This window comes from Aspergillus pseudonomiae, assembly GCF_009193645.1.
Source record: "Aspergillus pseudonomiae strain CBS 119388 unplaced genomic scaffold BDV37scaffold_20, whole genome shotgun sequence".
Lineage (NCBI taxonomy): Eukaryota > Fungi > Ascomycota > Eurotiomycetes > Eurotiales > Aspergillaceae > Aspergillus > Aspergillus pseudonomiae.
In genome coordinates, this window is record NW_022476012.1 from 291440 (window position 1) to 316402 (window position 24963).

The 24963-nt window shown below is 49.7% G+C and overlaps 9 protein-coding genes and 1 non-coding gene across 10 annotated transcripts; 6 read left to right on the forward strand and 4 right to left on the reverse strand.

The window, feature by feature from the left end:
• Positions 1 to 55: 55 nt before the first annotated feature.
• Positions 56 to 2943, reverse strand: BDV37DRAFT_244316 (OSTA/TMEM184 family protein). The gene is made up of 6 exons (XM_032081526.1): positions 2228 to 2943; positions 2016 to 2166; positions 1640 to 1937; positions 1437 to 1562; positions 1233 to 1382; positions 56 to 1177 (listed from the first exon to the last, which is right to left on the reverse strand). The coding sequence occupies exons 1-6, from the start codon at positions 2268 to 2270 to the stop codon at positions 341 to 343; spliced, it is 1605 nt and encodes a 534-aa protein (XP_031943231.1). The 5' UTR covers positions 2271 to 2943; the 3' UTR covers positions 56 to 340.
• A 10-nt stretch (positions 2944 to 2953) lies between these two features.
• BDV37DRAFT_244318 (SAP domain protein) lies at positions 2954 to 5137 on the reverse strand. Its single transcript, XM_032081527.1, has one exon. It carries the CDS (start codon positions 5042 to 5044, stop codon positions 3167 to 3169), a length of 1878 nt encoding a protein of 625 aa, XP_031943232.1. The 5' UTR covers positions 5045 to 5137; the 3' UTR covers positions 2954 to 3166.
• A 684-nt stretch (positions 5138 to 5821) lies between these two features.
• Positions 5822 to 8647, forward strand: BDV37DRAFT_292829 (phosphoenolpyruvate phosphomutase-domain-containing protein; the record flags this gene model as incomplete). Its single annotated transcript, XM_032089252.1, has 5 exons — positions 5822 to 6697; positions 7057 to 7336; positions 7390 to 7679; positions 7747 to 8323; positions 8394 to 8647. The coding sequence occupies exons 1-5, from the start codon at positions 5879 to 5881 to the stop codon at positions 8645 to 8647; spliced, it is 2220 nt and encodes a 739-aa protein (XP_031943233.1). The 5' UTR covers positions 5822 to 5878.
• A 99-nt stretch (positions 8648 to 8746) lies between these two features.
• BDV37DRAFT_84501 (uncharacterized protein) lies at positions 8747 to 9158 on the forward strand. The gene is made up of 2 exons (XM_032091332.1): positions 8747 to 9083; positions 9146 to 9158. The coding sequence occupies exon 1, from the start codon at positions 8860 to 8862 to the stop codon at positions 9055 to 9057; it is 198 nt and encodes a 65-aa protein (XP_031943234.1). The 5' UTR covers positions 8747 to 8859; the 3' UTR covers positions 9058 to 9083; positions 9146 to 9158.
• Positions 8747 to 11103, forward strand: met2 (homoserine O-acetyltransferase). Its single transcript, XM_032081528.1, has one exon. The coding sequence runs from the start codon at positions 9107 to 9109 to the stop codon at positions 10649 to 10651; it is 1545 nt and encodes a 514-aa protein (XP_031943235.1). The 5' UTR covers positions 8747 to 9106; the 3' UTR covers positions 10652 to 11103.
• A 231-nt stretch (positions 11104 to 11334) lies between these two features.
• Positions 11335 to 11405, reverse strand: BDV37DRAFT_t77. The gene has a single exon. It is a non-coding gene; the product is annotated as a tRNA-Gly (tRNA).
• Positions 11406 to 13449: 2044 nt separating this feature from the next.
• BDV37DRAFT_84517 (uncharacterized protein) lies at positions 13450 to 15673 on the forward strand. The gene is made up of 2 exons (XM_032091333.1): positions 13450 to 14080; positions 14140 to 15673. Exons 1-2 carry the CDS (start codon positions 14006 to 14008, stop codon positions 15418 to 15420), a joined length of 1356 nt encoding a protein of 451 aa, XP_031943236.1. The 5' UTR covers positions 13450 to 14005; the 3' UTR covers positions 15421 to 15673.
• Positions 15674 to 17444: 1771 nt separating this feature from the next.
• On the forward strand, positions 17445 to 17873 carry BDV37DRAFT_281466 (uncharacterized protein; the record flags this gene model as incomplete). Its single annotated transcript, XM_032086820.1, has 1 exon — positions 17445 to 17873. The coding sequence occupies one exon, from the start codon at positions 17445 to 17447 to the stop codon at positions 17871 to 17873; it is 429 nt and encodes a 142-aa protein (XP_031943237.1).
• A 784-nt stretch (positions 17874 to 18657) lies between these two features.
• Positions 18658 to 20003, forward strand: BDV37DRAFT_244327 (DUF3431 domain-containing protein). The gene has a single exon (XM_032081529.1). The coding sequence runs from the start codon at positions 18803 to 18805 to the stop codon at positions 19919 to 19921; it is 1119 nt and encodes a 372-aa protein (XP_031943238.1). The 5' UTR covers positions 18658 to 18802; the 3' UTR covers positions 19922 to 20003.
• A 970-nt stretch (positions 20004 to 20973) lies between these two features.
• BDV37DRAFT_84555 (beta-glucosidase H) lies at positions 20974 to 24072 on the reverse strand. Its single transcript, XM_032091334.1, has 2 exons — positions 23523 to 24072; positions 20974 to 23471 (listed from the first exon to the last, which is right to left on the reverse strand). Exons 1-2 carry the CDS (start codon positions 23590 to 23592, stop codon positions 21022 to 21024), a joined length of 2520 nt encoding a protein of 839 aa, XP_031943239.1. The 5' UTR covers positions 23593 to 24072; the 3' UTR covers positions 20974 to 21021.
• Between the last annotated feature and the right edge of the window lie 891 nt (positions 24073 to 24963).

A 24963-nucleotide genomic window follows, 5' to 3' on the forward strand; every position in this document is an offset into this window, starting at 1 on the left:
ATATTCCTGTACACTCTTCTTCCGACCGTAGAGGTCAACATTATAGATAGTGGTCTGTCTATTGGACTGGTCTCCATTATATCCTAGGGGTATCTAGATATAATCATGTACAATCGAATCTTGAAGCCAAAGAGTATCATATACAAAAAAAGGCCAAAAAGACATAGTCGCGAGACTTCGTCCCATGACCATGTGTACTCCGTAGAAATGAAGCAAATGGTAAAACATAAATAGGGTATTCTGAACATAAATCAAGCCATGCATGGAATCAACGCCAAACATGTGACTTCATTACACATGATATGAGATCAACATAGAGCGCTCAAAAGCCTATTGTTGGTTAGAAATCTCGGTTTGCCCGGCCCCCACCATGAGACAGAGGGTGATACGATTCAGGCATAGGCATCGGTGGTTGCTCCTGTAGCGCATCCGGTGGGTAAGGAGCGTTGTGATAAGTTGTAGGGCTCGTGTGGTGATGGTCAGACTCCGAGTCGGATGGGACAATATAAGGATTGTTGAAAGGATTATCATAAGGCGAGTACGGGCGTGGTGAGTGGGTAGCTGGATCCAGTAAGACCGAGCTGCTTATTCTATTGTGAGACGGGTAGTCGTGCCCATGATCAACATCGTCGTAGGGTGGAGGATCCAATCTCGGGTCGCCTTCAGGTCGCGCTGTTGGATTCGGCTGTGCATTTGAAAGGAGAACTTCTCCTTCTTCGTCGGGAGTATAGCGCCCTTGTCGCCCGCTACTCATCATCGCACCTGCGCCCTGGTAGGCTGTCGCATTGGTTTCACCAGTACCATCAAGTCCGATCGCTTCGTTGTGAGTTCGATAGCTAGGGTCGAGCATTCGCTTCTTGCGACCAACGAAAAGCCAGCGCATGCTGCGGCTAACAGCCTTCACGAGGTCCCAAGGATTAAGACAATCGACAAGGGCCTTCATACCCCAACGGCCACCTTGGTAAGTTGCTTTGCCGTTTCCGTAGAAGTCGGTCACCTCGACTGCAGTATTTCCGATCGAGTAGGGCTTCCACGAGAAAGCCCATAGGTGCAGAACGGCAAAGATAGCCATTTCAATCGAGATAAGCAAATTGGGAAGTCCGACCTTGAGATCCTGTTCTGCCATCTTTTTAGTAGCCTTGATTGCTCCCGCGGAGAATAGGAAGCTAATGCATATCTGAATACCAAATTAGACATTGTGGACGAGGGGCCGGTAAAAGGTATGTACTCACACTTTGCCAGAAAGAAAGGAAAATCACAAGTTTAATCGAAAGAATCTTCAAGAAGGGGTTGTACCGGCTAATGTCATCTTTGACCTGGACATAGAACTGAATCAGGCAGTACATTGCAATAGTGACGGCAACACACTCGACAGCCATGACCTATTGAGCCCAATTAGTTTGGAATCGAAAGGTTACCGGTTTCTTGAACTATACCCAGATGTGAGAAAATGCTGGATTCAGTGATTCCTCGCAGTACACATTGAAATGCTGCGTGATGACCGCGACGATAGTCATGAGGACACGCAGTAGACAATACTGAAAGACGGACACCCAAACGATCTAAGTGAAACAACCTGGTTAGTATAGATAGCCCTGTTCAACACCCACTAGCCATAGAGGTGCCGTCAGCATCTCACATTAAACCAGGTCAATCCGCTTCGCGGGGTCCTCCATATCCCCCGCTCCCCACCACAACACCTTTTAAACCAGGTCAGTGGCCAGAGCCATGGCTTTGGGTCAATTCCGCGAAAGTATTCCTTCTGACTCCGCAAGTCTGGCGCAATGTAGTGGCAGAGCAGGGCGAAAAAAGCCGATATCGTGAACGCCTCGTAGCAATCGCCGATCACCGAGAAGTAAACGGAGTTTCTGTAGAAATAGATGCTGAGCCATGCGACGAGGGAATAAACCGGGACCATGAGGAGGATGCGGATAATACTATGACACAAGAAATACCGTTAGTGTCTACTATCATGAAAAACCAAGGGGAGGGCGGTAGTAGAGATGGGGCCATACTGTCGTTGCTCGATGGGTTTGCTGTAATGCGTGGCATGGCACATAATCAAGAAAAAGGAGACTGCTGCGGCTATGAGCGCGAACACGCCGCCAACAATCTCGCAGAGACGGTGGAAGGTAATGCCGCCATTCCACAGGTCTGTCTCTTCAACTGTGGTTCGAATCTCCTGTTCAGCTTGTGATCTTGAAGGGGTCAGGAATTGGGAGCGTACTGGTTGCCTCTTCCAGTGTCGAATTACACACTGGCCAGCCCATTTTAGCGCCAGATCGTGAGACCTGTAACAGAAAATACAGGTCTCGGTTGGTTGAAAAAGCAAAAGGTGGTGAGTAAGTCAGGTCAGAACGAAGAATACTTTTTGAGATGTTTATCCGCGTGCAGCAGGAGGCAGCGCTATCTTATCCGCCCCGTCGGTTTGTTCCGAAGTGGCCGACCCCCTGGGAACCAACTGAGCTTCTTTCTTCTTTGTCGGTTTCGCAACGTCAACGGGCGTTTGTGTCGCGACAATGTCCCTGGAAGAAATGACCAGAATATCGCATCGGTGATTTCATTCAGATAGTTGAAAAAGCAGGAAGGAACAACGCATGACAATAAAAAAGAAAAGTCATCGAGGGATCGGCAAGAACCAATCTACTAGTATAGCCAGAAAACAAAGAGGACTGTCCACAAAGCTGAGCACTTGGCTCGCCGAAAATAGTTGCCTATGTTGGCCTCAACGTGTGGAGCATTCATCGTGGCGGTGATCATTCCCAAGAATTATTTTGGTCCTGTGCATCAGACTGCGCCTCGGAACACGAAGCATTGGCTCCCAATCAAGAATAAGGCCCAGCAAGCACAAGAAACGCTAAGCTTTCACCAAGCCCCGATGACTAAGGCTATATCAAACAAATCCTAGTAAGAAATATACTTGAAAGAGAAAATGGCAGTAGGACAAGGAAACGGGAAAGAGCATCTCCCGGTGTCATCATAATTTCTCGGTTTTTTCAGTAATATACATTCCTAAGCGCCCATCCGGCAGTTTTCAGCCCTATATTGTACACGTCATTAACCCTAGCCAACATCACAAGAAAGTAAGCCATAGCTTGGCCGGATTTTTAATCTGAGAATAGAGCCCATATAGCACATGATATCATCGCCAGTTCAAGAACGTTCTTCAAGGACGACCTGTTCGGTCGCCCCTCCAGGAGTCCCCAAAGCCACCTCGACCTCGCCCCCGACCACCTCGTCGCCGATTCCGACCGCCAAATTCAGGGCCATTGTCCACAAACAAGTCGCCGTCCTCGAATGATATCCGGCGAGTCTCGTCGCCGCCGGGACGAGGATATGATCCTTTTCGCAGCAGATCATCGAATCGGTCTAAACGCCGATCCGCCACGTCGCGAGGGACAGGAAGATAGTACAGTTTCGGCTTGGTGGTAGTAGACATGAATAGCTCATCGAGTGGTTTGAATCCTTGCCCAGGTCGAGAGCTGGGTTCTGCTTGTGAAGGGCCACTAGGCCGTCGGTCTTTCTTCTCCATATCCGCTCGTGGGCCCAACGGTGGGGGCCGAGAAAAGTCACTTGGCGCCGGTCCTTGGGCTGGACGGGGTCCCGCATTCTTCGGGTCAATTTCCTCCAAGACAGCCTCCACTCCGTCGTCAGTTCGGTCGTACTTTACCTCCCAGCGAGCTGGAGGGCCGCTACGTCCACGAGAATTCTCTTCGGTATCAATCCATTGATGTAACTTTTGTTCGGGAATGAAGTCCACAAACAAAGTTTTGCGGTTCCGCTCATTTGGCCAAACAGTATTGTGAAGAGCAGCACGGGCACGAGACGCTGCTGTAACGCTTGTAAAGTTGACAAAACAATGTGTCTTGATGGAATCCAGGTAGAAATCAACAACGACGTCGGGATCAGGTGAGACACCAGGGGGTGATGCAATATTAATAAGGTGACTCTTAAGAGCAGCCGGTTGAAGCGGGCGCATCAGGCCACCCACATACAGTGCTGCTGTCGCAACATGCAAGGCCGGCTCAACTTCCGCATCTTCAGTTATGGTATCTGCGGGGGGAGATGCAGGGCGGGTCTGTTCCGTCTCGCCAGCTGCAAAGAGGCCCTTGAAACGAACGTCTTGTTTCGGCGCGGTACTCTTCTTGCTTCGTGAGTTATCGGAGCTAGAAGGGGGATGTGAATCATCATGAGGCACAGTAGCTTGTTCATCAGGTTGATTGACATTGACATGCTCTTCTGAAGGCTCTTGCAAGACAGGAACAGTTTCGTCCGATTTGGTGACCCCATCAATATCCATCGCGCCGCTGTCCTCCGACAAGAGAACCCTAGGGGCTTCTGCTGGAAGCTTCGCCTTTTTGTTCGCCTGCGCTTCGGGTGTAGGAACAGGACTTTGACTGCGACGCTTCCTTTTTCGAAAGTCTTCAATAAGCTCCTCGGCGGGGAGGGGCGTGGATACTCCGGTAGCCAGTTCTGAGGGGGGTGCAGCAGCTGGCGCAACCTTTTCAGCAGGCTCAGTCTGGCCTGTGCTTTCTTCCTTCGTAGGTGTAGGTTCCTTCTCTTCCACATTGCCGGGAGCCTGCTCAACCGGTTGCGTCAAAGTGTCAGTTTCAGGTTTGGCTTCTGCTAGTTCTGCCGGCTCCGATTTGGATGGTGGCTCTCGTTCCTTCTCAGTAGGAGCGTCGGCATCTTGTGTCACATCTGCAGTCTTCTGTTCGGCTTGCGTTTCACTAATATCAGTACCTGGCACTTCTTTATCCTGCTGTTGTTCCTGTACTTGTTCTTCAGGCTTGGGGCTGTGTGACTCTGCAGCATCCACGGCAGGCGGCGTAGGTTGTTTCTCCTTGGCGGGTTGTGACTCCTCAACAGCATTCTGTGTCGCAGTAGTATCTTCCTTCGCGACTGGGCTCTCGGCACCCTTCGCGTCTTCCTCCACGAGTCTGTCAATAAATTGCTGTTTGACTCTGAGGCCGGTCTGCGCAATGCCGCGTCGCTTCAGTTCCGCCTTCAGTTCAGTCACTTTCCATGTCGAGTAATCGGTCATGTTGACGAATATCGCGCGCGGTTAGAAACGGGGTCATGTAAGATAGTAGGTAGAGATATATTCACGGAGCGGATGTCGTTGGGGTTGTCAGGGCCATAGTAGTTTGCGATGCGATTGCCCCTGCGGTCGGACTCCAGGCCGAGTTGTTTCAAAGCTTTGGGCGGAATGATGTAGCACACTAACCGGATGTGGATTAATGTCATCAATGACCATTCCCTTCGGGTTTAGCGCCTTTCCCCGATTGACTTTGAATATGCTTCCATTCTGTCAGTTCTCCTTAAAACAAACTATACATTCCGGTGATCAGATATGTTCTGCTTAGATGGTGGCCAATAGATCAATAATTATTGTCGAGCGCATCTATCTTCTTGCTTGTTTTTCTATTCATACCGATAGTCTTGTTCACCCCCAAACAGGAATATCAAGACAAATAAAAAATATATTGATACCAGCCACAGTATTTCATCTGGTGCAAACCCAAGTAGTAACCATGCAACCACTGATGTTTGGAACCCGTCAAATAGTCCTTAGTCAATAGAAACTGGCAGTACTATCCTTATAATGAATCTCTGAAACTCACAGAGTATTTCTTGCAGCACTAAGTATGGGAATACGGGAATCCTGATGCATCGGTTCACTGTGATTGGTTACTTTGAGAGCAACAAGCATGTATACGAACACTTAGTAAAGCCTGAGTACGAACAGTGACTCAACTCACCATATTATAAAAGTTGAAACCAGCCATCATCTTCAGACCTAATTTCCTTCTTTCATTATTTTTAACTCCCTATCGCTATCTACCTGTAAATCTAACCTTTCCCCCAACTACTAACCATGGCAATCAAAACCGCCCAAAACAACCTCGCCATCCACTTCCGCAACCTCCACATCCCAGGCCACCCAATCCTCCTTACAAACGTCTACGATGCAGCAACAGCCTCTTTGATCGCAAACCACCCCTCCACAAAAGCAATCGCAACCGCAAGCTACGCCATCGCAGCCTCCCAAGGCATTCCCGACGAAGCTCTAACCCTACCCCGAAACCTCGCCGCCGTTCGCTCCATAGCAGCTATCTTAAAACCCAATACGCTTCCAGAAAATAAAGACTCCACCGAAAACACAACAAAGCTTCCCCTAACAGTCGACGTCCAAGACGGCTACGCAGATGTCGCCGAAACGATCAGAGAGATCATCAGCGTGGGCGCAGTAGGGTGCAACATTGAAGATCTAGACGGTGCTACGGGCCAGTTACGGCCTTTGTCAGAGGCCGTGGCGCGGATTGAACTGGCAGTGCGGACTGCGGCGGAGCTCGGCGTTCCTGATTTTGTGGTCAATGCCAGGACGGATGTCCTGGGGGATAACCCCGGTGGCAAACCGGGAAGTATTCAAGATGCTATTGAGAGGGGGAGGGCTTTTTTGAAGGCCGGGGCTTGTACTGTATTTGTTTGGGGTGGGGCGGGTGGAAGGGGAGTGTCGAAGGAGGAGATTAAAGAGTTGGCTGTGGCTTTTCAGGGGAGGTTGAATGTGAAGCTGGTGCTGCGAGATGGGTTTTTGACAGTACCGGAGGTGAAGGAACTGGGTGTTGCGAGGATTAGCTTGGGGCCAGAGCTGTATCGAGCTGCGATGAGTGGGTTTATGCAGAAGGCTGATGCGGTGCTGGCTTCTAATAGTTGAATGTTATATAGAGGATGTTGGTTTAGTAAACGATTACTTCTATTTGGTCCGTGTACATCAAAAGGGAAGAGAGATACGAGAGTATAAGCCAGAAATGATAAGTACAGGCAGAATACAGTATTGTTAGGTTGAGTGATAGTAGGGAATTCGTTAGGTCAGATGAATAACCCCGCATTAGTACACGACTGATCACTTCAGCATAGACTCTTTTAGTCCGACAAGACTAGGACATCGGTGTTTGATGTTCGTATACTACTCTGTACTCCTCGCAATCAAGTGCTCTGATGTGAGACCATAAAGGGAGCAGTAGAAACCGACAGAAAATTACAATCTTCAAGTTACCTCTAAATATGGGATCCCATCGACGTCTTCCCTCCTTCCTGCCAGTTGATAATCCTACTCGGCCGTTTTGGCGCACAAAACCTCACCCACTAGATGAGCTCCGAAGTACAGAAACTCTTCCAGACCAGAGTGATATCGTCATTATAGGGGCCGGCTATTCTGGTGTTAGCATTGCATATCACCTCCTGAAACATTTCGAAGGCCACAATAAGTCTCTCCCCGCTATTACTATTCTTGAAGCGAGGCAGATTTGCTCTGGTGCAACTGGTCGAAACGGTAAGTTGCTTAGAAAATCATTCTCCAGCTACCTATCCTGACTATGGGCTTAGGCGGTCACCTACGACCCGACTTGTATGACCGTATCCCTACCTATATTAAGAGACATGGAGTGGATGCTGCCGCTGAGGTGGCCAACTTTGAACTCAGCCATATAAAAGCATTCAAGGATCTCCTTGCGGAAGAAAACGTTGACTGTGACTTCAATATCACTCGGTGTTTGAGTGTTTATTTGGATGAAGCGGCAGGAGAAAATGCAAGAAAGAACTGTGAAGACCTAGTGTCACGAGGCCTAGATTTTGCAGACGACATACACTACACACCATCAAAGAATGCACAAGGGGTAAGGGTATTTCAAAGTTCTCGTGTCCCAAAGAAAGCTATTCAGCTAAGACGCATATTCTACCCAGATTTCCGGAATCAAAGATGCCAAAGCATGCCTCTCGTACACGTCCGGTACCTTGTGGCCCTACAAGCTTATATTGGGTCTCCTTTCAAAGATTGCGGACTCGCCTGCCGTTAATGTGCAAGCATTTACCCCGGTTATTTCCGTAGTATCTGACAATTCCGGTCATGTTATCCATACTCCGCGGGGAACTGTCCGCACGTCTAAAGTTGTCTACGCCTCAAATGCATACACCTCCGGCCTGCTGCCCGAGTATTCAGCTAGTATAGTTCCCTGTCGTGGAATATGTTGCCATATTGGGATTCCGGACGGTAAAACCGCACCATTCTTGCCCTACTCTTATGTCATTGGCACGAAGACTGGCGAAAGCGGCGGCAGCTACCTGATCTCGAGGCCGGACGGAAGTATTATCGTTGGGGGTGCGCAGCGCACATTCATGGATCAGAAAGACCAGTGGTATGGGATAATTGATGACAGCACGCTGATAGAACCAGCTAAGGACTATTACAATGACTTTATGCAGCGTACATTCAAAGGCTGGGAGGATAGTGGGGCCTACGTAAAGGAGATTTGGACAGGCAGTGAGTGTTTCCGAGCTGGATGATATCCATTGGGATGGGACTGATACTAACAAACCATCTTCTACAACAGTTATGGGGTATTCGTATGATACTAGCCCACATGTGGGTGAAGTTCCCGGTAAACCTGGGCAATACATTTGTGCCGGATTCGATGGTCATGGCATGCCAGTGATCTTCCTGAGCGCGAAAGGACTTGCTGACATGATCCATCATGGTAAGAGCTTCGAGGATGTTCACTTGCCTCGACTCTACAAGTCAACGGCGGCGAGGATAACGAACGCACGGGATGGACCGGAAGGAGGTGACATATTCAATTTGAATTGATGACAACACAATACTAGTCTTTTGATCGTACAATTGGATGCTACATAGAGTAGTATATTCCGGAGTAAGTAACTATATGGGGACTCTCGGCATATCAAAGTGCAGCACAGCTCCGAGTGGCAATCCCGCGGGATTAATTTACCAGGGACGGAAAAACAGTGAAGCCGCCGAGGTCGGGGTCAAGGAATTTCAAGTGTTCCTATTGGTCCCGTATGACGAATACGCTCTTCCAGTGGGTCAGGCTCCAAAGAGTCATAATTGAGATCGGTCTGCACATCTCTTCTTCTGATTTTCTTCCTCTCCCATCTCGTTTGTTTGTGAAAAAGTTCTTTGTCTCAAATAACATTTGTTTTTGTTTGACCTTGATTTCGTTTCTTTTCCCTGAACGAATTGTTCAAAATGGCCACTGAATCGAACGGTGCGCCTGCACAACCCCGTCAGTAATTCCCATGCCCCACTATGACTTATGAAAATGAACAGCTACTAAATCCCGTAGAGAGACTCGACTCTCAACCTGAGAACCCCTTCTCAAACCTCATCGCGGATCAGTTATTTGTTTCGATCCCTTCGTTTACTTTGGAATCGGGCGTTACGTTGTACAATGTGCCAGTGGCCTACACCACGCGGGGTCAGCTGTCCGAGACCGGAGACAATGCCTTGGTGATCTGTCACGCTCTGAGCGGTAGTGCGGATGTCGCAGATTGGTGGGGTCCACTTCTGGGTGGCCCCGGACAAGCCTTCGACACATCTCGATTTTTCGTGATCTGCTTGAACAGTCTGGGTAGTCCGTACGGAAGCGCCAGTGCCGTGACCTACAAGGATGGAAATCCAGAAAAGGGATTGTATGGACCAGAGTTTCCACTTACTACAGTTCGTGATGATGTGAGGTATGTGATTGACTATGTGGGGAATGTCGAAGTGTGCAAAGCAACTCACACAAAGTATAGGATCCACAAGATCGTTCTGGATCATCTGGGAATCCGACAGATTGCTGCAGTTGTGGGTGGCTCCATGGGCGGTATGCTCACTCTGGAATATGCATATTTCGGCAAAGATTATGTACGAGCGATTGTACCGATTGCTACCTCTCCGCGGCATTCCGCATGGTGCATCAGTTGGGGAGAAGCCCAGCGCCAAAGCATCTATAGCGACCCTAAATACGAGGACGGCTATTATTCTTTTGATGACCCTCCTGCTACTGGTCTTGGCGCAGCTCGCATGTCCGCTCTTCTTACCTACCGGAGCCGCAATTCGTTCGAATCTCGGTTTGGGCGAAATGTTCCGGACCCCACCAAGCAGCAAAACATCAAGGGCACTGAAAAGCTGCCGACACCCCCGAACGAGCACTGGGCTATCCATAATGATGGGCACAAAGGCGGTCGTTCGACGCCGAGTGGGCGCAACTCTCCCACCGCTTCCACACCACAACAGACTGAAATTCAGTACATGGACCCCCAGTTCTCCGGGGCCAAAACATTCAGTAAAACCGTTGATACCGCACTGAAGAGCGGTCAGAAACGTCCGCCAACCTATTTCTCCGCCCAGTCGTATCTTCGTTACCAGGGAGAGAAGTTTGTGAAACGGTTCGACGCTAACTGTTACATTGCTATCACACGTAAACTGGACACCCATGACGTGTCAAGGCAACGGGCGAGCCCGACGTCGAGCGATCCAGTCCGCGAGGCTCTTGCGCAAATCCAACAGCCAGCATTGGTTTTGGGAATTGAGAGTGACGGCCTCTTCACTTTCGAGGAGCAGAAAGAGATTGCAGCTGGCATTCCGGACTCGCGCCTCAAACGTATCGAAAGCCCCGAAGGACATGATGCTTTCCTCCTCCAGTTTGAGCAAGTCAATCGCTACATTCTGGAGTTCTTCCGCGAAGTCTTGCCGGACATCATGTCCAAAGCTCCAGCGGATGGGGCTGTGGAGGTGGACGGTGTGAATAAGCTAACCAAGAGCAGCACATTCGGAGAGGCGGAGGTGGAAGATATCACCGCCTGGTAAAGCGATAAGAATGGTATCTTAACCTTTTTGGCGCATACGTTGCAGCCTTAGTCTTATCGATCGATGCTCCATGGACCACCAAGGGTCTCCGTACCTTCTCTCGTTTTAACAACCGAGAGAGAGGGTACGCCGCGGGCCCTCATCCCGCTCGCATCGAGTTTTCCGGGGAAGTAGCGGTGCAGTCTTTGTTATTTTTTCTCTTAGCCAGTCAGAGAGTTGAGCATCCAACTGCCTCTCTCGTACCTCACTAACAGGTAAGGCTGTAAAAGAAGCATCCAACTGCTCTCCATCAATAACCCTTTCCAAAGTGATCTCGCTCAACTAGGGAGTCCTTCTTAGGGTGGTGGGCGATCTTTCAACATAATCAATAGATCTTCCATTAGCATAATAGATAGATGTCAACCATCAATGCTAGAAAACATGTGAATTGAATTGTTTGATTTGGGATTTAATATCATCCTTGGTAAAGAATGACAGAACTAGGTTGTAAAGATTGTGTCCGTTCAGGACAAGCCTTAGGCGTTACTCCCAACTCCTTACGATACTCAACAAGAGGCCCCGCTGGTTTGCACGTACGGCACAAAAATGATTTGGGGGTTCAATTAGTCTTTCAGAGAAGGCAACTAAAAGGTAAAATAAAACGATGAGACTTTCAGAAAGTATATGGGCAAAAAAGAGATCCGTGCATCATCCGTGAATCGAACACGGGCCTCATCGATGGCAACGATGAATTCTACCACTAGACCAATGATGCCTATTTGATGTAACACTCCACCGTTTAAAAAGCTATGGGTAAGAAGGATGCTAGCACTAGCTTCAGGAAAGAGCAGAGAAGCTCCAAAGCTACTGTGAAATCAATGCTGCAAACCTGCCTAAAGGGCCAACTAGTCATTGGACGATCTTGAACGCCCGATTCCAGATATCGTTGAAGAGCCCAACAGCCGCATCTTCCTTGGTAGGATCTGCAATAAAGCACAGATCACGCATATTCCTCAAGCACGATGACGGCGGTTCCGTCAAGCAATCCTGTCGCAGGCTTTCAACGGACCACCACAGACATATGATACCAGATGCAGATTCCTGGTCTTGTGCCTTGATGATGACTTGAGCGGTGATGTCAGGAACCCTGAACACCGTGACAAGTCATAATCTGCAGCGTGTTGCTGGTCAGGACATCTTTTAGCTTTGTGGGGAAGCGCATTCGTTGACCGTCCCATTTCTAGCTTTCCGCCCAAGGTCACGCCGGTTGTCCATCCATGGAAAATGGCGGCAAGCATCGCGGTAGAGGTTTGCCTCTTAAAGGCCTGAGCCCATGTCGATGCACTCTCTGCCTTAATCTCTGGTCAGCCAACAGAACTCAATTCTTCATGAAAAAATCTGGGGAACGCATGACCCCAAATGAAAGTTGAAGCTAAAGTGCGGGGTATTATCCTGGAGGATTCTGAAGATGGAGATTCCGTGCGCAAGCCGCGGGAACAGTTGGGGAAGAAAGACTCAGATCGGCGGCTCCTTCCGTGCGTTTGCCGGGGGACCTCGGGCATGTGATACGTGTAATAATAACAGGCTTTCTGCTAATGCTCGCCTCTTTTCTTTTTCTCCTTCGTTTGGCTTTTCTGGGCTAATATGGGGCCACACGAAGTAGGATCCAAAGTGCATGGGCCGATTCGTCCTTGTCATTCTCCTTTAACCGCGGAATTTACAGACCTATGCACACACAAGGGACATACCTATGGCGAAATTATTGATTGTCGTACATGGACGTAAATGTTGATCCGTCGAATATAGGTAATACTATTGGAGCTGGGATGATGCAGGGAACCGTATGTTTGTATATGTTTATAATGTCTTTGGATCTTGAATTTCTATGTGGATCCTGTAGCTCCCGTCGGCCGTTCGAGACATTTGGTGCACACGAAGCGTACGGACTCAACAGAGTAACATCGGTAAAGAGACTTGCTCCTTCAAGAAAGAAAAAGAAAATTTTTCTCATGCAGGAAATGGATCCAGAGTTTATAGTCTCCCTGCATAACCAATGGGGTGACTGGGTCTGTCATTGAGGTCGTGGGGCAATGATTTGGAAGTGCCCGATTGGGAGGATAATGGACGATCTCTATCTCGGGCGTTCATCGGCCGACCCCTTGATTCCCCCCTTTTGCCTCCTGGCTTGCAAACAGACGAAGGGATTCAGTAAGAGAAAACGCATTGTGCGACTGCGAGGTATGGCAGAACAACAATGCCCTTCTCAGCCTGAACACTGATGGTGCTATGAGATGTAAGGTGGTGAATATGAGCTGTCTCTCCCCGGGCTTATTGATCCAGATGATCTCCCGGCCCACCCCAGGTAATGTGGAGAAAGCCGTTCCTTGTTTCATTTGATGATCATTGAACTAACTCCCCAGTTTGGAGTTAATGCACCTTCAGGAGGGTCCGGATTCGGTTTTCATGCTCAAGTCAGTTCACAGGAGGTGGCATCCCTTGGGCGCCATTGGGGTTATTGGTCTTGACCCAGGAAAGGTAATGCATGTTTTTGTTTCAAGCTCCCCTAGGCAATGACTCCCGAGTCTAACAGTCTGAAGCTGTTATTATGACTTTCATAGTTTGAGGGACTCAAAAGTGTGATCAGGGTTACATTGTCCCGTGATAATGGCGTTCACCCATTGTTAACCGTTTTTCTTTCGCTTCCTTCTCTCGGTGATACACTCCACTTGCGCCGCAGCCACTCTTTTGGCCATGTCCTCGGAAAGCATTTTATGTCTCATGTGTTAACCGAGCTTGTGATTCTCATTCCCTCCTCCACTGGAGCTGCGGTATCCATTTGCCCTGTCGCCTTGTATTGATACCGGAATTCCCTCATGCATTGCTTGCGACCCGGCGCTTTATTGACACCAAACGCTTTCCGTGTTACTATTCAATTTCTTTCGTCATAGGATGGTACTCATCTTGGCCTCAGATCTGGATCTGGAATCTTTTTTTTAGCCACATTCCTTTGATATAAGCCTAGTTGGGCTGCCCCCACATTCCAGGCCATCGCTTCAGGCAACTTCGACTTTCATTCTGGAACACCTTCCGTAAACGATATATTTTCTACTATTTTCATTTGTGATCGACTTGGTAGTTCATTTGTCCATTGTTGAGACTGGTTGCCTACGCTTTGTTGCACTGTCGAATTGAAATTGTTAAGGCTGCCTGGTCAAAGACCATACGTATAGTCGAATAAACCGACATCGCCCAGTGAATAGTGATCACTGTCCTCTCGTTTCCTCTCCACTCGGACAATTTCAGTGCCCTCTTTCAATCAAGTGTGTTTCACTTCTCTCGTGGCCGTATTCTTGTTCAGTGTTCCGGTCATCCACAATGGAATCGATTCTCAGGAGAAAAGGCACGTCTATGAATAGGCGTGGATCTATTTCTCAGCTGTTACATATACAAGTGAGTATACCCTAGACCATCGCTTCCCTTCATAACTGAGGCTCATAAACACTCCCTAGAAACCCACATTCTCAGTACTCCAGGAACAACCTACTCGATATTATGATTTTGTGGACTCCCCCGGCTATAATGAGCCATCATCGCCTTCAACCCATCGTCAATACATTAGCCCAGAGCTAGAGTCAGACATTAGATATGCTTGCTCATTACTTGTATACCGAATTGAACGCGGCGTGCCGTCACCACCGGCCAACCAATCGTCTAAGCCGTCGACACGTATGGGAAACGAGAAAGGAGAGCATTCTAGCGCTGGACAAGGTACAACAGAACCGCAAATTGACTCGAAATACTTTTCACCAAAGGTTGGCGCCGAGGTTGCTGCCTTGAAAGATAAACTCGACTCCGGTGTTGGGTTAACCCAGCAACCCAGCAGACAGACAATGCGGTTATTGAAGTCATCTCATTCCGATGCATGCCCCGACTCCGCTGAGCGCACATCCGGATCGTTGCTCAGTCAGGTAAGGAGCACTACCTCTGGCTCCGATACCAGCCGTACGGAAACTCCAAATAGTCAATCACTAGTCAAGGGTCCCCCACTGGAGAGAGTGCAATCCATGATGGGGAGTCCCATAGGAGCTACTCAAACGAAAGACCAGGATACGATGTCATTCCTCGCCGGGATGTGCAACTCGGGTCTAAGTACAGATGAGGCATTGGAAGAAGAAGTTTTTCTCAATCCTGACCTTGGCTTGGACTCGAACGGAATTCCGAGCTTCACGTCACCTTCAGCATTCCTTAGCAGCACTTCGCCAAGCTTTGGAGTCTCTAGTGGCCTTACTCAAGGTCGACAGCCCGAGCTAATTGCCCAGCCGAGGCTCCTTGGAGAGAGACCAGGGACTACGGCAGGACTAGATTCTCCACAATCTGGCAAGGGTGGAAACGAGCCCGGAGTTATCATCGATGGGAATGGCTTCGCGCATATTCTAACAGTTGCTGAAGAGGCGCAGCGGAACCTCGATCTGCAACAAGCAGTCATGGCAAAGATGAAAGCTAATGCGACTGATTCTAACTCGAATGCATTGCCCCAGACACCAAAACAAGCCTTGCTGCACAAAAATCCACAATCAGAGCACCAAACAATCCCTTCCAGACACCAAACGTCCTGGTCACATAGGAGCAAAGCAACTACACTGAATTGGAAGCCTCACACAGAAACACCTTCATCCTCCAATAATAAACCCAACCTTTTCCAGAAGATTACCGGCTTTTTCAAAACGCGAAGGGGCCCTGGCCAAGCAAACCATGCTCTGGTGGAGCAGCCCTTTGGCATTACCCACTGATAATGCTTTTATTATCATTGAGCGTCGGGAATCTCCCGATGTATTTTCGTTCTACGCGTCTTCTCACATTAATTGCCATGTATCTGTGAAGCGATCCTACTGGATTTATTAGCGATAGTATTTGTATCCGTGTTTATGTATGGGGACCTTGAAGTTCTGTTCTGATTGCATGTTTTAATAGCGAAGCATGATGCATCTGCTTTAGTGTTGCGTCTTTCTTGTTACCTCCCCTCCCTTCTCTTACCTTTCCTTTCATCAGGTCACACCGGGCCACAGTCCATATGAATGCTTCCTTTCAAGATACCAAGATTGACTGAACTACGTCTTTCCCGAGTTTTCACGATTTTGCCATATCCGGACATACAGGCATATTGACATGTTCATCTGTATCTCTCCTCCCAATCATACAGTCCGAAAGATTTAGTGTGTTCTGAGCATCCCGAAACTAGTCCAGTGATCAAATGCCACAGTGTATTATAGTATGCCTGACGTGGCATAGCCCTCAGTTTCTATTGTCTTTATATGGTCGACAGGTAGAGGGACAAGGTCCAATCAATGTCCCTTACTGCCAGAGTTCCAAATCCTCCGGCTTGCCTTAAAGTGGGGTAATAGAAGCCAACAACATGGAACAGAAGGGGCGTGCCGCATGTCCAGCGTGGCCTTCCAAGAACCCATGCAAGTGAAAGGGCTGTGATCTGCCGACGGCACGTGCAGTGCTGGTCTGCAAGAGCGGGTAAGGCATTTATTCCTCCACTGGCTCAACTTTAGAATAACTCCAGGTTCAGTTGTATATCGTCGGCAAGTGCCGATGGATTCATTACTTTATGCCTGCTACATGCACTGATATTGCGAGCCTTTGGATGGACCTTATCTATATTCACCTCAAACACGCCAAATATATCATAGAGAAATTTGTGTGGGTGGACTCGATTAATTGTCGATGCCATCCTAGTGTTGCTTGGATGCATATGATGTTGCCGAGTCATTGGCGGGGCAAAGGACCAGGTACATCCACTTTTGACAGATTGCAGGGGGGTAGGGCTTGCCTTACGTCGACAAGCAAAGGAAAACCCCTCAACATGCCAATATTTTCGTTGATTGGTCTTATTGTGGTTCCTATCGCCCGTCTTCGCACCCTGCTCCGTATTCTCGCCCAACTGTCACTCGGAAGGAATACCAGAACTTGGCCATCTATCCCATCGCTCTACATTTTGGGCGAATACTATGGTCATTTACGGAGCTACCTGTATCTGCTAAGGTATTGATACATCTCAGATGCCCCAGATGGGCCACTGTAATTCACCTGACGAGATTACCGTCAGGGAAAAGGTATGATTTGTCCATTGGTGGCGCCGCCATGGTAGAGAAAGACAAATAACGTACAGTTCTCACCTCCAGCGCTAGGCATCGACAGAAAACAGGCACTAGGCGATTGACTCGCAGGCCAATTCATTTTCCGAGGGGCATAAATCTGACGTATCGCAAATATCGTCCCTGGTAATCCGGTCACTCATGATCAGGACATGCAGGGAAATAGCTTCCATTATTGCATTCGGAAGACTTTTCTCTTCCATAGCACTGTGTCTTTTGGTACATGCATTCGATTCCGGATGGTGCCATCTGTCTAGGAAGCTTTCAGGCATCTGCGCATACGGTATACATGCTTGACTACCTGTGACGGCAAGGATTATCTCTTGATTTTCATTCAACACAGCCTGCGGCGTCGAAGTCGTCTTTGTTATACGTGGCACCACTGTTGTTGCTATCCAAACTGGTAAAGGGACAGAATGATGGACTGACATAGTGCGTACTTGGTCGATTGTTCAAGCATATAAACCCAGGCATCACCGGCCTTGAGCAACTGATCTACTCAAGCTCAAGTTCAAGCTCACCAAATTAGCTCCCAAACCTCCTCAATCTACCCGAAGGTCTGCTACTGTCCCCGGATACACTCTCATCTCAATTGCTTAATCCGTCTAGCTTACTACCGACTCTTCCATACCAACCCCTTCCAACTCGTCAAAATGCAGCCCAACGCCAACATGATCCACCCCGAAGGCCCAGTGGTCATCTCTATCCCGGACGGTGCCAAAGTCCACATTTCGGGCAAGACAAACGCAGACTTCCGCCAAAGGGTCACCGTCGAGGAGATTGGCAGAGGCAAGTACATCTTCGAAGGCAGTGGCGAAGACAAGGCCATGACCCTCGAGGGGGGAGACGAGTGTGTGGACCTTGAGCCTATCAAAGGCTCTGGATTCCGCACATGGACAATCAACTTCCAAAACTCGAGTTCCGGTGCAGAGTACAGAATGTCGAAGGTGCTGCGTCCGGTTTACAACACCGTTTACGATGCCAACTACAAAGTTCAAAAAATGGAGTGGGAGATTGCAAGCGAAGATAACGTCGATGATGACTACAACGATGCAATCATCCGTTTCAGCGCCGACATCTAAGTGACCTTGATTTGGATTCGGTGAAGCTTGAGGGAAACTGGTTGAGCTTTGGAGTCTTGGACTGGCCTGTATTTAGCATTCGCTCATCCAGATGGCCCTGTCTATGTATGGCTTCCCTGGATGAAAACACTTCAAAGAATAGCGGTTGTGGATATGATGTGACGTCAAATAATACTCAGTTATATATAGTCACTGTCTCTTGCTTCTGATCCATAGAATCCGAATTTGCAGCGTTTTTCTCTCTTTTCGTCCCTATTGGCCTACTCTTTGGCAGTAAACTTCCTTGGTTGAGCACGTAAATATATATACGTACTAGAGGACGCGCACATATTACAGAAGAAGCTGAAGTCAAGTGTACTGATGGATATACATTCACTTTCCTAGACTGGTAGGTAAGTGCTAGTCAGTCTTCTAGTATGAGTGACTGTATTCCAAGTGGACACAACAAGGCTTGGCGGCGATCCACAACAGTTGAGTTCGCAACGTTTTGGCCCGGAAAGGAAATCCGGACTCAGAAATGCAGATCCAACCAATCAATGTCTGTGTCGACAACGGCTCGGAGAGCTTAGCAAATCTTGACTGGTTACAATCTGATTGTTTTGTTGATCGAGCACGAGGGGGTGTAGAGCTTTTCGTTCTGTTTATGTTAACGATCGCTTTCAAGAATTATATAGATGTCAGCTCATGTAAATATCAGCTGTGAACCTTGACAGTGGAGATTAGCGCTTCAGCAGGAATGGGGCTATGCCACCAAAAACAATTCGGGTACACCGGCATCTGGAGCCAAATCTCCGCACGCGCTTTTTTTTACTGGAGTTCCGAGCTTCTCTCACAAAATATGAAGCTTCTCAGCTTCTTCACCCCCAACCCGAGTACCCTATAGTACACAGTGTACATATACAATTCCCTATCTAAGATGATCCGGTAAAATGAGACGCAAATTTCAAAAATCCCTGACCCAACTCACCGTCTTCGGGTGCATCCTATTCCTCATCCTCTACCTGAACCGCGCGCCCTCATCATCGCCCATTAAGAAGAACCCCCAAACATACCCATGGACTAGAGTCACCTACCAAACGAACTCGGAGGTCCTCCCACCGGCCCGCGGCCTCTGCCCGGGACTGAAAGAATCCTCAAAACCGGCCCTCGTCATATCCCGAGTCGAAGCCGACGGCGATCCCTCGTGGCTCGATACGCTCAGCAAGAAGTACCACCTCTGCGTATACACCGTTGACGCACCGGAGGACCCGAAGTCCAAATCCCTGCGAGTCCCGGCCAACCGCGGCCACGAAGCGATGACCTACCTGACCTTCATCATCGACAACTACGACCAGATCCCGACGCGCGGCGCCGTCTTCGCCCACGGCTCGCGCTTCGCCTGGCACAACGACCACCCGGACTACGACAACGCCGACCTCCTCGCCGCGCTCAACATCCCCTCCGCCCTGGAACCCTGGGGCTACCATAACCTCCGCTGCGACTGGAGTCTCAGCACCTGCCCCCCGCACGTGGCGCCACAGGGCGGCTTCGACAACGCCTTCAAAGCCGTCTTCCAGCCGTGGAGCGCGCGCACCATCTCCGACGTCGCGCTCCCCAAAGCCCTCGACGCCCTCTTCGGCACCGGCGCCGGCAGCCAGGCCAAGCTGGGTCGCACGCACACCGTCCGCTCGCAATGCTGCGCGCAATTCGTCGTCGCGCGAGCCAACATCCGTCGCCACGCCAGGGAGGAGTATGTCGCGCTGCGACAGTGGTTGTTGGACGCGGGCACTCGTCGCAACGCGGCGCCCTTGGATGACCGCACCTCCGGCCGTGTCCTGTCCTACATCTGGCACATCTTGTTCATCGAGCAGAATCTTGCGGAGGGGGTTTCGGAGGGGGTTGATCTGGAGGAGTTGAATCACCAGGCTTGTCCCTCTGCGAAGGACTGCTATTGTCGGTTGTATGGGCGCTGTGAGCTGGAGAAGTGCAAGACGCCCGGCTCTTGCTTTGGGCAGTATCGTCTGCCGAAGGATTTGAAGTTGCCTGATGATTGGGCTGCTACGCATTGAGGATTGGGTCCGGAATATGCTGGGAAGGACTAGGTCAATCTTTGTGGGAGTCTGGAAACGGGTTATACACCATGAATTGTCTCATTAGAAGCCATGGTCATGGCATGATAGGGTTCTATGTACGAGTAGATGAATATAATGTTTCATGAATCTTGAATGTGGGTTGTCTGTCTTATCGAATGTTCACAGCACTTTGTTATACCCCAGAGTCGATACCCAGTTCAGTCCAACTAGAGAGGTTTACTTGATGTTATTTACAAATAGAACCAAAGTCCCACGGCAGATCATTTACAGATCACTCTTTAACACGTCAGATTATGCCCTAGCTCCATAATCATAGTACGAAACACAAAAGCACCTGTATCAATATCACCTCCCCCCAGACCACATCTATCAATAGTAAACGTAACCCCCTGCACCGTCTCCCTACCAGCGAGCAAACGATCAGTCAATTCCGCATGAACATGTTACTGTCCACATCTGCGCTTAAAAAATATACGAGGGCTCAAAACCCAGACGCAGTTTACTCGAGAGTTTGCTGCTTCTACTGTTAATATGGAGAGTTCCCCAAACGGCCAGTTAGGGCTTCGAACGGTTGCTCCAACTCCGGTGTCTTGGCTCCCAGATCGGCTGCCTCGAGTCTGTGTAAGGTCATCTCAAGATGTCCATTTGACGGTTCATTGCCCTTCTTGGATGGGGAACCGTCTTCATCTCTTGTTTCGGGGTTTACTTGTCCTTGGAAGCTTTACATGGACAGGCAGGTACTTCTGGACTAGCCCTCGATGGTCTCGCGGCTGGTACAAAGTGAACTCATCCTTTGAAAAAAAAAAAAAAAAAAAAAAAAAGCCCTTGCCGGCGTGAATACAAGGGGAAGATATCTCAACTGTGTCCAGGTACTAAGTATTGAAGCTAGATGGGTAAGGGTCGTCGTAGGTAAGCTACGAAAAGCACAGAAAGTCCAGTACGTATGGATACATCATACATATAGGTATCATAAAGCATGCAATTCCAATCTCCGCGTCTACTCATAGCTATAAAGCGTCTCTAACAAAGAAGAGTCGTCCAGCGACTTCATCCACAATGCAGACTCTAATCATAACTCACAGACCCAGCCAGTAGCGAGTCTTCTCGACCTGGAAGGATGACTTGAGAACACCCTCGCCAGTACCAGTCACAAGAACCTCATACTCGCCCTTCTCGGACGCCCATTTGTTGCGCATCTCGTCAAACCAGCTGGTCGCCAGCTTCTTCTCCACGACGATCTCGACCTTCTTCTGCTCACCGGGCTGCAGGAAGACCTTAGTGAAGCCCTTGAGCTCGCGAACGGGGCGATTCACTTCGGTTGCCGGAGGCGCCACCCAGAGCTGGACGATCTCGGCACCGGCGACCTTGCCGGTGTTGGTCACCGTGACGGTTGCGGTGATGGGCTCGCCGCTTTCTTCGTACTGGGCTTTCTCGGGGGTGGTGGTGAGGGTCAGGTCGGAGCGGGTGAACGTCGTGTAGGAGAGACCGTGGCCGAAGGGGAAGAGAGGGGCCAGGTCGGTCTTCTCGTAGTAGCGGTATCCGACGTAGACATCCTCGCCGTACAGGACACGGCCGCGCTCGGAGCGGAAGTTGACATAGCTGGGGTTGTCCTGCAGGCGCATGGGGAAAGTGAGCGGCAGCTTGCCGGAGGGGTTGACGTCGCCGTAGAGCACGTCCGCGATGCCGTTGCCACACTCGTTCCCGCCGAACCAGGCGTGCAAGAGCGCCTTGGTCTTGTTGGCCCATGGCATGGTCACCGGGGTGCCGCTCTGGATCACCACGACCGCGTTCGGGTTGACCTCCAGCACGCGCGAGATCATCTCGTCGCTGCCGGGGGGCAGGTCCATGTGGTCGCGGTCGTAGCCCTCGGTTTCCCACTCGCTGGTCAGACCGGCGAAGATGACCACCTGTTCGGCCTCGGAGGCGAGCTTGACGGCGTTGGAGATGAGCTCTTCCTGGCCGACGCGACGGCTGGCCCCAAAGCGGAAGCCACCAGGTCCGAAGATTACCACCCCGCGAGTGTCGAGGTCGGAGGTAGGTGCTGTGCCGAACTGGAAGAGGACCTTGTATGTTTGGCCTGCCTTGAGTTCCTTCGAGCCCTTCTCTTCGACGGTAGCAGAGCCGAAGAAAGCAGAGCCCTGGCGTTGGTTCTTGGTGTTGTCCACGACGAGCTCGCCGTCGATGAACAGTTGACCGGTACCAACGACAGTGACGCCGAAATCGTAGACGCCGTCTTCCTCGGGGGTGAAGAGACCCTCCATGTCGACGTAGTAAGTGAAAGACTTGATCTTGGGGTTGACGTAGTCCATGAGGAAACCGCTCGACGAGACGAGGTGCAGCTCTTCGATAAGTTCGCGGTTAGATTCGGAAGGGTGTTCGTTGTACACCTTGAATGTGAAGCCAGTCTTGCCGTCGGCCGTCTTCAGCAAGGGTCCAAGGAGAGGAAGGTCCTTGTGCGAGTAGGCGCCTTGAGCGTACTTGACCTCACCCTTGCTCTGAGCCGAGACACCCTCGAACGGGGTGACAGTGTAATACGCATCCAAAGACGCGGAGCCACCGCCGCAGTACGCCGCAACCTTGGAGTTAGGACCAATAACCAGAATAGACTTGTCCTTTTTCAGAGGCAAAATGTTCTCCTCGTTCTTCATGAGAACGACGGACTCCGCCGCAGCACGGCGGAGGAGAACCTGGTCCTGTGGTCGGTTGAGAGCCTTCTCCGGGGCATTCTCCGGAATGTTCAAGCCATCCACATAGTTAACCAGATTCAACACATTGCGGACACGCTCATCCATGACAAACTCAGGGACCTTGTTGGAGGAAACAGCATGCGCTAGGGCAGTTCCACGCCAGCGTGTCTTGCCCGGCATCTCTAGGTCCAAACCAGCGTTGATTGCGTCACTGGTAGTGTACGTTCCGAACCAATCACTCATAACCAATCCATCCCATTCCCACTCCTTCCGCAAGATATCCGTGATGATGTCCTTATTCTCACTAACATGAGTCCCGTTCACCTTGTTATAAGCCGTCATGACACAGGCCGTTCTGCAAATCCTCATAGCCAATTGGAACGGCAACAGATAAATCTCGCGCAGAGCCCGCTGCGTGACAATGCTATCAACAGCCATACGCTGATGTTCCTGATCGTTACACACAAAATGCTTCAGGGTCGCCGCAACACCCTTCTCCTGAATACCCCTGGAGAAGTGACCGGCCAGGTGTCCCGAGAGCACACCGTCCTCGGCAAAGGACTCGAATCCACGGCCCCCGAGCGGAGACCGTTGGGTGTTGATCGTGGGACCCAAAATGATATGCGAGCCCTTGGCGATGGACTCCTCGCCCATCAATTTACCAACTTCATGGAGCAGCTCAGTGTCCCATGTTGCGCCCAGTGCCGTAGCACAAGGGAAACATGCGGCTGGGACGCCATTGAAGAAGCGAGTTCCGCGCACGCCGTTGGGGCCATCGGACATGCGGAGAGTTGGGATGTTGAGGCGAGGCACGGAGGCTGTGTGCCAGAAGTCGATTCCTGGGCGTTGTTAGTATATACTTGTCTTGCGATCGTGGGGTTTTGACTTACCGGCCGTTAAGGCGACTTTCTCCCCTAGGGTGAGTTCTTCGATGGTTTTTTCCACATCTAGACGAGGCATTTTGAATGTACAGTGTGGGTATACCTATGTTTCTTTTGATCAAGTGAAGATAAAGAAGAAGCAAAAACGACAGGAGGAAATGGTAGGATTAAAATGATAACTATTCCGACAGAACTATGCGTGGAATAGTTATAAAATCGATATGGAGAGGTAGGAAGTATAGAGGATAGAGAAATAAGAGAAACAGATCACGAAAAACTATGAGGCAGGCGAATATATATCCCAAGTACCTGCTCCACCATGGACCACTGGCAAGGCTGATTGACACTGTTAGTAACAATCGAGAGTCTGGAGAGTTCGTCCCGAACTCCCCGCTTGATGTCGCAAGCACGGATCATCTATCCATTGGTGGATCTCGGTTAGAGGTCTTTCCTCCCTGGTTGGGATGAGATTCTGCGGTGACACGCAGAGGCTCTCATCGCAACCTTCTGACCGTGGACCCGAAACACGTAGCGATAAGGGTCGATTGCGAAGTGTTGCCCATCACGGCGCGATGAAAAGGGAACGGGGAGACACCCGAAGTTTAGCCGGCGCGGAGTATCGGTCCGTCGTGCCTACACTGTCCTTTTCCTACCCTAAATACTCCACATAACTCAACTGGTTTCTCCGTTTATGCTGGCGATTAGTCACTAGACTGCTGGTTAATTTTCCCTTTCCGGAGAAATTGGCCCGCAAGCGATAGTGTATCATCATCCTCTATCCTAGTACTTTTCAATGCAAAACGCTGATTGAGTATTCACCTGAATGTACATTAAAGGGGCGCTATAAGCCGGCAGTTCTTATACATGAAACATGTCAACGTATTAAATGCAAGGATAAACGTTTCGAGCACTTCTTTAGATACATATTTGCGAATGCATCGCCGGAGGAAGAACGCAGAACTGGTTCAGACGTCGCCCAATCTTTTGCTTACTTTTCCGCTTTCTCGTCATGGAGCTCGAAGGAAAAGGATACGGCCATGGTTGCTATCGACAGCTTTGCGGAATATATGATTGATAATTTTTTCATGCAATGTAAGTTGCTTGCTCTGTACGGAGTAGCAAGGTAGAACCTGGAAGTATTCTGGCATAAGCTGACCGCTAGTACTACAGTAAGAGCATCATTGTCTTCAAATCAGAATGCACCTACTGACACAAAAAGTCGTATTTCTAGCTTACGGAAAAACTGCCTGAAACGTGATCAGTCAGGCCGCTCACGGAAGATCAGCATTGATACTGTAAAGGAAACTTCTAGGCTATCTCCTACATCCTATACCCCGTACTATTTCTGAGAATGTTTTCCAAGTCATGAGCTACCGGTTGTTTTTGGTGATAAGGACCAATGTGGTATGTATGTCTTTGCATCTACTGTCAGGATTATTTCGCGCGGTCT

Bases quoted from the DNA above. Each gene is read 5' to 3' on its own strand.
- BDV37DRAFT_244316 (XM_032081526.1), bottom strand. From the start codon at position 2,270: ATGGGCTGGCCAGTGTGTAATTCGACACTGGAAGAGGCAACCA. The intron at 2,167-2,227 runs GTACGCTCCCAA...TTCGAACCACAG, and splicing joins GACACTGGAAGAGGCAACCA to TTGAAGAGACAGACCTGTGG. The intron at 1,938-2,015 runs GTATGGCCCCAT...CTTGTGTCATAG, and splicing joins AAACCCATCGAGCAACGACA to TATTATCCGCATCCTCCTCA.
- BDV37DRAFT_244318 (XM_032081527.1), bottom strand. From the start codon at position 5,044: ATGACCGATTACTCGACATGGAAAGTGACTGAACTGAAGGCGGAACTG.
- BDV37DRAFT_84501 (XM_032091332.1), top strand. From the start codon at position 8,860: ATGACGAATACGCTCTTCCAGTGGGTCAGGCTCCAAAGAGTCATAATT.
- met2 (XM_032081528.1), top strand. From the start codon at position 9,107: ATGACTTATGAAAATGAACAGCTACTAAATCCCGTAGAGAGACTCGAC.
- BDV37DRAFT_84517 (XM_032091333.1), top strand. From the start codon at position 14,006: ATGGAATCGATTCTCAGGAGAAAAGGCACGTCTATGAATAGGCGTGGA. The intron at 14,081-14,139 runs GTGAGTATACCC...AACACTCCCTAG, and splicing joins CTCAGCTGTTACATATACAA to AAACCCACATTCTCAGTACT.
- BDV37DRAFT_244327 (XM_032081529.1), top strand. From the start codon at position 18,803: ATGAGACGCAAATTTCAAAAATCCCTGACCCAACTCACCGTCTTCGGG.
- BDV37DRAFT_84555 (XM_032091334.1), bottom strand. From the start codon at position 23,592: ATGCCTCGTCTAGATGTGGAAAAAACCATCGAAGAACTCACCCTAGGG. The intron at 23,472-23,522 runs GTAAGTCAAAAC...AACAACGCCCAG, and splicing joins GAAAGTCGCCTTAACGGCCG to GAATCGACTTCTGGCACACA.